The following is a 9162-nucleotide window of genomic DNA, read 5'->3' as shown; positions in this document are numbered from 1 at the left end:
ATCGAAATTCTCTGCAATTACCTGTGTCTTTACAATCAGACAGATAATTATGAGAAGCTCTCTTTGCTGTAGTCCAATCAGAAGAATTGTAAGAGATTTCAATTTGTTGGGAATGCCTACTGCATTAAATATTAATCTGAGTGCACAAGTCTAGCCCTAAGTTTAAATTACCATATACATTAAAAAAAAAATTATGAATTTTATGAAATTTAAGCTACTTTGTTAATAATTTCACTTAGATTTTACCATTTGCATACCAATAAAGGAACCAACAAGAAACAGCATAACTTTTCTAATAAGAACAGTATAGTTTGCCATTGAAATTGTTTTTATCATTGCTATTATCATACATATATGGTAGTATCCATTAGTCATGAACCGAATCCAAGACCTTTTTTTTTTTTTAATTGAAAAAAACAAAAGGACCACTTATGTAAGAATAATTATATATATTACATTCTCGTTGTACTCTTATTTCATTGGTGCAGTATTATTTTTCGGCTTTGAATTTTCTTTTTAATGGTTGATGGGCATAGTCCACTAAGAAGAAGGTGTAAGATGATTGTATAAACCATTACTTTTACCGATTTCATTCGAAATTACACTTTTATCTTACTATTATTCTATTTTGTTGAAGTCTTTATATAATAATAATAATAATTACGATGAGATAACAATAGAATAGAAGTCCCTAACGAGTAGCTCAATCGGTTAGGGACTACGCCTCATGAAGCGGAGGTCTAGTTCGAATCCTCCTCCCCTCTTGTGTGGACATATATATATATATATATAAAGAAGTGTGATTTGTCACATTGCAATTACCTAATATTTTTGCTAAAAAGATAAAGGAAAAAAAGAATGGGTGAATTAGTGAGGTCTGGTGCACCTTCAATAAAAAAAATTAAAAAAAAAAGAAGAAGCACATGATCGGTAGTGAAAGGTAGAGCATATATATTCTCCTCCCTCATTTTACCTTTTGCCCTTAACCTTTATATATATATATATATATATATAGAAAGAGAGCATTTAAACACTTAAAACTCATGAACTACTACGCATTTTAAGAAGACCCTTAAATTTTAAAATAAATTTTAAAATCGAAAAATAATTTGGTTTTTTTAGTCATTTCAGTTAGAAGTTAACGGCTGAATCTGACAAATGGAGGATCAATTGAATCAAATTAAAAATTCATAAGGTTAAATTGGAGTTTTTGAAATTTAAAAAACTTTTTTCAAAACACGTGGTCGCTAAAGAGTCAAAAGTAAAGTATATATATATAAGGACTAATGTTAAGAACCATCTTTTTATCCTCCTAAGGCTGATGTGAATTTTAAAATTACCATTAAATTTTAAATGAATCATACTTAAATTTTGATATAATTGTGATTTTGAAAGCCACATCAACTTTAGGAGGATAAAGAGATAGTGCTTAGTATTACTCATATAAAAGGGAGGTGGGGGCAAAAGGGTAAAATGAGGAGGAGAGTGTGTTACGCGCATATTCGATTCTTGGAGCGGTCTGCGTGTCCAGCTGGACCCTCCTTTATTGATTAATTTGATTCATGCGTTCAGGTTTGGTGGGCGACACCTCCCTGGCCAACCCCAACGGTAGTAGAACTACAAATCGATCCCCCCCTTTCTTTCCTTTCTCTTCTTGTTTTATTTATAGAGAATACAAAAAATATCTTCCAAAAATCCAAATCCAATTCGAATACTCTTTCCTCCTCTCTTTTCCCAACTAATCCCCCTAGTTTTCCTCCGCCTTCTATTTCCAATTCAAATTTACTCTCCAGATCCTCCGTCTTTCCCATCCCCCCTCTGTATATTCTTTATTTTTTATTTTTTATTTTTTATTTTCGGATTGATTTTGAATAATTGAGAGAGAATGTTTAACGGAATGATGGATCCGGAGATGATAAGGCTGGCTCAGGAGCAGATGAGTCGGATGTCACCCGCCGAGTTGGCTCGGATCCAACAACAGGTTTTCGCTTTCTCTCTCTCTCTCTCTCTCTCTCTCTCTCTTTTTAATTTATTTTTTAATTTTAGTAGATTTCTGTTTTATGTGTAATGTAATATATTCGATTCGTTGTGGTTTAGGGGAATCTATATGCGTCTCTTTAGAATTTGATGCTTTTTTCTTTTCTTTAGAATTAAGATTATTATATATTCGTTTTATAGTTGTTGTTTTTCACGTTGGATTTGATGTCAATTTCTACTGAAGGCAGAAATTAATTTGAATTTTGGTTTATGCTTGGTTCCTGCTAGCTACATCTGCTTTACTGGGTCTACTTCTAATTTTGAATCGTATAGCTGGCATTGTATTATCTGTATGTTATTCTCTCGAATCCATTCTGTGAATTTGTGAACGTTTTGGCCTAAATTACATACTGACCACCTACTATTTCTGAATTAGAAAGAATTCTGAAATGGGTGAACTTGGTTTCTCAGAAAAGCAGTAGTTCTTTTGCTTTGATGGAATTGGTTGTCTCAGAAAAGCAGTAGTTCTTTTGCTTTCTTAGTTCCATTTGGCTCAGCTCGGTCTATTTATTGATGTTGGCCTCTTTCAAGCTCTGGTTACTAAGATATTTGAATTCTGAGCAAATTGGGCACTATTTTGCTTCCAAAATTAACTCAAATTGCTGATTAGGACTCTAAATAACACTTGCATTTGTACTTATTCGGCTCTTTAACTTTATGGCATCCAATGGGCCTTCATTTACTTTTACTTTATCTGCATCGTTGTTTAATTGGTCGGTCTCATAAATTTTGATGCCCATATTGTGTCATTGGGCATTGCAGATGATGTCTAATCCAGACTTGATGAAGATGGCCTCCGAAAGTATGAAGAACATGAGGCCTGAAGACTTGAAAATAGCCGCAGAACAATTGAAGCATACCCGGCCAGAGGAGATGGCTGAGATTGGTGAGAAGATGGCTAATGCGAAACCTGAAGAGATAGCAGCTATGCATGCTCGTGTTGATGCCCAAATCACTTATGAAATGAATGCAGCTCAGCTGCTGAAGAAAAAGGTAAATATTTGCCATAAACATGGATCATTGAACTTAGCTTTACAATGAATAAGAAACGATTGTTGAAGCTGACTCACATGGGATGATGGATAGTATAGGCAGGCGAAAGATAGACATGATAATGGTGTGTAAGGCCTAAGTAATATGTCCACAGACTATGATGCACCATTCTAGTAACATTAATTTTCAGTTTTTTAATGTAAATTTTTAATTTAAAGTTCCTATAGTATTTTTGTTTGATTTTTTTATGGGTCTATTTTAGTGATGGATTTTAACATTCGTAATGCTGCTGAAAATGGAGTTATCTTATTTCCATGGAGTGTCCAAATGCATCCTTGAAAATATCTTATCTAATCCAGCGATCGATTTTGTGTCCATCAAAAGGCTTTAATAGATGTGATATTTGATTACTCTTTTTTGTCACAATAAGGCATATGTATATGTTAGGAGTTGATTCCTGTTTGCCACTGTAAGGTAGGGTTAATAAGTCCCTAAAAGTACCGTCTTTTATACTTTTGTTCTGTCGTTCTTTTGGTGCCTTTGATGATATTACTGATCGTTTGGAAAAAAAAAAAAAAAAAAAAAAAAGTAAAAGAAATCTATTAGACTACTTCCAAAATAAGGAAATAATTTCAAATAAAATACTATCCTAAAATAAGGCTTCCACAAAAGAAGGTTTATGTAATTTTATTTAGAAAAAATAGAAGAGACAAGCCTTTTCTATTACCCATACTACTTTTTGGGGTCCTATATAATTCTCAGACCATAATTCTGCTGTGGAATAGGTCCGAGCAGAATGGGTACATCAATCAATTCATAAAGACTGACCGAATTTAGTGTAATGTAGTAAATTGCTCCCTGCTTCTGTATTCTTCTTAACACTATATTGGCATCTGCCATGCATTTATGGATTTATTATCAATTTGGTAGGGTAATGAACTTCACAGCCAAGGAAGGTTCGATGATGCCTTAGAGAAATATTTGCTTGTAAGTGCACCTTTGTGTCCTATTGAATCGTCTTCTTTATTTATTTATTTATTTGTTATTCTTAAAAGAGACTGTTCTCTTGCTGGGTGTAGACATTGCCTTCTTGACTGATATAATCTTGCACACGCTTTTTAAATCATAGGCAAAGAAAAATCTACAAGGCATTCCATCCTCCAAAGGCAGATCACTGTTGGTGGCATGCTCACTCAACTTGATGTCATGTTACTTGAAAACAGGGCAGTATAATGAATGCATAAAAGAAGGCTCGGAGGTATGAAGTCTAAATTTCTTCCAATGTCTTCATGTAATATGATATTAGTTTTCAATTTATGATGCCCATATCCAAACATCGAAGAGTGACAACATCCATTTAGAAAACGATATGCAGCTAGAGAAATTAATTAATTAGGGAGACCTTGTGACATGTGATAATATAAATAGGAAGAGAATATGTTATAACATATATTGGAAGAGAATAAGGAAACATAAGCTAAAAACCTTCCTCTCATCTTCTTTTATGCTGCTTATATAAGTGGACATTAATTTTTTATTATTATTATTTTGTAAATTTCTTTGCATGCTTGTAAGTTCCTTTTCCTTCTTTAGTCTAAGTTATTTATTTCTTTTACTATTTCAGGTTTTGGCATATGATACAAAGAATGTCAAAGCTCTTTACCGAAGAGGTCAAGCATACAAAGATCTTGGTCAATTGGAAGTGAGTTTAATGCATTTACATAAATTGTTGGCAGTTTCCCTATTGGTCTTCTGAAGGATGTTGATATTAATGTCATTGTACGCTGATCTGATTGTATTATTTGATGGGAATATGTTAGGATGCTGTCTCTGATTTGAGCAAGGCACATGAAGTATCCCCTGATGATGAAACTGTTGCAGATGTTTTAAGGTACGGTGCCTCTCTCAATCTCTCTCCCCAAACAAGAGAATCTTGAGATCAATTAGTAAATTGCAGCTGCATTCACAAACATGCCACACATACAGCTGATATATGCATCAATGTGAGTCCTTTGGGACTGAGTGGTGATCCATGGCCCAGAAGTTGCTATCATTGAGTTCTGAAAATATTAAAGATTTATTTTTCCCTCCTGAGAATCATCTGATAGCTTAATCCAAAAGGTTTACAGTTTGTTGGACATATCAAGTTTTACCTTTTTAAGCCTATGGCTATATTATTATTAAGTCTGTAGCCAATCTTATAAATGCAGTTATATTTCAGAAATTAACTTAACGATTGTGTAGAGTTCATCTTCCCTTTTATAAAGTAATGAAAATATCTGTTATAACATGATAAATCTGAGCTGTCAAGTTTGACTTGTTAAATGGCATCAAATTATTGTGACAGGAATGCCAAGGAAAGATTGGCTAAAGAAGGTGGGCATGCACCTAGAGGTATGCTCTTTTTTTAGCTTTTTTTTTTTTTTTTTTGCTTCTCCTTTTTTTTCTTTTTGGTTCTTAACTAACTTCTTAAATGAATAAGACTTGTAGCATTTATATCCCAGATTTTCATTTGATTTAATAATGATCTTTGCTTGTTTAATAGGATTAGTAATCGAAGAAATAACTGAAGAAGTTGAGACACTGGGTTCTGGAAATCAGAACAGCTCATACATGGAATATTCAGGGGTACAACCACGGGAAAATGGCAAATCTTCTAAGAGTCAAACTGCAGTTAACAATGGTGGTATCACGACGAATTTGGAGTCTTTGCAGGCTTTGAAAGATGACCCAGAAGCTATAAGGTTTGTTTGTGTCCATAAGAGAGTTATTAGTTGCTTTGTCTATTCACATTTTTATTTTAAAGTATTGCCCGTGTGTCATCATAACAGTTTTAACATTGCATAAGTTTGGAATTTGGAGCATTTAGGTAGCTTTTTATATATATATATATATATATTTGTTTTATGTGTTGGCTTTTGTTTTCGGTTATCATGGATTTATGAAATTTTGAAAGTTTCTCAAACTTTATGAAATCTTTTAAAATGACCTATAATTATATATAGTAGGTAGTTATACAGCTTCGTTTGAACTTCTTCCTGTTCTGGTGATTTCTAATACGACTACGGAACGGATTCGAACTTCTCCTAGAATAGTTTCCAATGCAAAATGAAATTCATAGGATATATATATGAGTAATTCAAAAGAGAAATATAATATTTCATAGTAAAGTATGATTTTCAGTTTATAGTACAATGCTTAAACCCACTATATTATGGCTCAAGATTCAAGAATGTGAGATGTGCATGTATAATAAATTACACATCACAGAGAGAGGAAGAGGGAGAGACAGTGAAAAGAGTGTCGAGCTGTAAACATGGCATCAAAAGGTCATATGTTGAATGGTTGGGCAGAATATACTAATTTGATAGTTTAACATAACATTCAAAACTTGTTTGGCAAAATAAAAGCTATTAAGAGTGGACATTAAATGAAACTAAATAATTCTCTCCTTGCAATTTTTCTAAAGCAGTGCATTAATTTGTAAAGAAAACTTGCTGCCTTACCCAGTTAGTTTCTCTTTTGTAACAAGGTGTCCCAGAAATTGGTTCAATTGAAATAAGATGTCGTGTTGGAGCAGTTCTCTTTTTGTTTCCTGCTGCAATTCTATTCTCTCTTATGTTGCATTTTTTTGTGTTCTGTACAATCGTTGAGTTATAATTCCATAAAATATTAAAACCTCTGTTTGTTTGCATGTCTATATGTTTTATAGATCGTTCCAGAATTTCATGCATAATGCTGGTCCTGAAACACTGTCTGCTTTGAGTTCTGGAAAATCTGGAGTACCACCTGAAATGATTGAGACTGCCTCAAATATGATTAGCAAGATGTCACCTGAAGATCTTCAAAGGATGCTTGATTTGGCTTCATCGTTCCAGGAAGATACCCCATCTTTTGGAGGTTCATCAAATAATGATTTTAACAGCTTTAAACCTGGATCAATTCCTCCAAATATGACACCTGACATGCTTAAAACAGCAAGTGATATGATGAATAAAATGCCACCAGAGGACCTTCAGAAGATGTTTGAAATGGCATCCTCTTTTAGAGGGAAAGACTCAATTCCAATGGCAGCAGCTGTAAATGGTTCTTATAGTGACCCAAAATCTTCAGAAGGCCAGGAAAATCCTGTAGTTAATAGAACTAGTGCTGTGGGTGAATCTAGTTCATCTCGTGGTATTTTTTCAAATTCAAGAAATACTCAGTCAAGCTTCCCAACCTCAACTGCTGATTTGCAAGATCAGATGAGAAACCAAATGAAAGATCCAGAAATGCGCCAGGTTTGTTCATTTTATAAAATAATAGATGAGATTTTTGGATGCTTTATGTAGATGGAATTTTTTTTATGTTAGATTTTATTTAGAAATTTTAAACTCTTTTTGCACTTATGCTTTGAATTCTACTAATGTGCTGACATTGTATATTATATGTATTTGTGTTACCAATTTCGTGTACTTGTTGCTGAAGAAATTTGCCGTTCTAAAGGATGAATTTGTTTTCAATTGTTTAGAATGCAAAACCGAATGGCATTATTTTCTTCTTGTGGCTAATAAGATTTCATAAATAAGATTTGCATGGTCTTGTGTGTTTGTGTGTATATAAAAGATTTTGTTGCATTTACTTTAGCAGATGCTCACATCTTTTTCCATTTTTATTTTTCTCCGAGCACAGATGTTCACATCGATGTTTAAGAATATGAGCCCAGACATGATGACAAGCATGAGTGAACAATTTGGTTTGAAGCTGTCTCGAGAAGATGCAGCAAAAGCTCAAGCAGCCATGTCATCATTATCACCAGAGGACTTGGATAGAATGGTACCTTCTTTCATCAAGTTTAAACTTCGTGATTTAATGCATGTCTTAATCCATATGATGGCATTTGGTTAGAATTTCGGTCCAGTATATTCTTCTAATTTTTATTCAAGACTGACCAGTTTTGGCTAAATCTTTGCGTTCTTCAATTGTAAGACGGATACTATAGGAGAACCAAATTAAGAGACTTGTTTTGTACAGATACCAATTTTCCCATGTAACCCACCCCCAAAAAAGGAAAACGAAAAAAGAAATGTTTAATTCAAACCTCAATTGAGTGAAATTATGTCGTTTCACTGAATCCTCTAATGAAAATTTAAGATTGCAAATATGATGTCTTGAGCGGTTTAAATGGTTTGACTCAAAAACCAACCATTTGAGGAGAGGTTCCTTGCAATTACAGGCAAAGAGTGTTCTTGAGAAAATTCACCTAGGTCAGCTTATCTAAAATGTTCACCGCTTACTTTAGTTGATGAAATTTTTGCTTTCCTCTGAATTGTTAATGCAGATGCGTTGGGCAGATAGGGTTCAAAGAGGAGTGGAAGGAGCAAAGAAGACAAAGAACTGGCTGCTGGGAAGACCTGGTATGATTCTGGCTATATGCATGCTCGTTTTAGCAATCTTTCTTCATCGGTTGGGATACATTGGTGGCTAGAAGGGCCTCATATTTGTTAGTTTTAGAAGATCCCGTAGAAGTTCAACCTCAGGAGGATTCCCTTCAGTGTAATTGCATCGAGTGAAGGGACATGCAAGGCCATGTTTATTTGGAATCAAGAAAAGGGGTAGGGATAGGGGTTGTGTATTTTATGCATAAAAATTATGCAAAAGTTTTTTGTCCACTGCCTGTGTACTAGATTGTTTCATTTTAGCAATAAAAATTTATGTTGAAAAAAAGAAGATTCGTTTTGCATGTTTAAAGGAATGCTTTGATTTTTTTAAAACTTGTATTCAAATTAGAGTAGATTACAATGCTAAATTGGAATCTGAAGGAGACCCCAATTATGGACCTGTTTTTCACTGAGCAATACACAGGAAAGGGGAATGGGAAAAATGAACCAATACTGAAAAAACAGGGCAATTACAGGGGATAAAACCCCCCAAAAAAAAAAAAAAAAAAAAAACACAGTGAGCAGCAGCCCATTTAGCTGGAGCATGGGCTCAAACTTGTATTCAAATTAGAGTAGATTACAATGCTAAATTGGAATCTGAAGGAGACCCCAATTATGGACCTGTTTTTCACCGAGCAATACACAGGAAAGGGGAATGGGAAAAATGAACACACACTGAAAAACAGGGGATAAACCCCAAAAAAAAAACAGT

General features: G+C 34.0%; 1 protein-coding gene across 1 annotated transcript; it reads left to right on the top strand.

Moving 5' to 3' along the window:
* The first annotated feature begins 1572 nt into the window (after window positions 1-1572).
* Window positions 1573-8569, top strand: LOC132163431 (outer envelope protein 61). The gene is made up of 11 exons (XM_059573718.1): window positions 1573-1981; window positions 2800-3030; window positions 3961-4017; window positions 4160-4288; window positions 4655-4732; window positions 4851-4921; window positions 5378-5424; window positions 5576-5774; window positions 6743-7310; window positions 7702-7845; window positions 8351-8569. Exons 1-11 carry the CDS (start codon window positions 1886-1888, stop codon window positions 8495-8497), a joined length of 1767 nt encoding a protein of 588 aa, XP_059429701.1. The 5' UTR covers window positions 1573-1885; the 3' UTR covers window positions 8498-8569.
* The last annotated feature ends 593 nt before the right edge of the window (window positions 8570-9162 follow it).

Source organism: Corylus avellana, chromosome ca10 (assembly GCF_901000735.1).
Source record: "Corylus avellana chromosome ca10, CavTom2PMs-1.0".
NCBI classification, from domain to species: Eukaryota; Viridiplantae; Streptophyta; class Magnoliopsida; order Fagales; family Betulaceae; genus Corylus; species Corylus avellana.
This window is presented reverse-complemented; position numbering and strand designations above follow the sequence as displayed.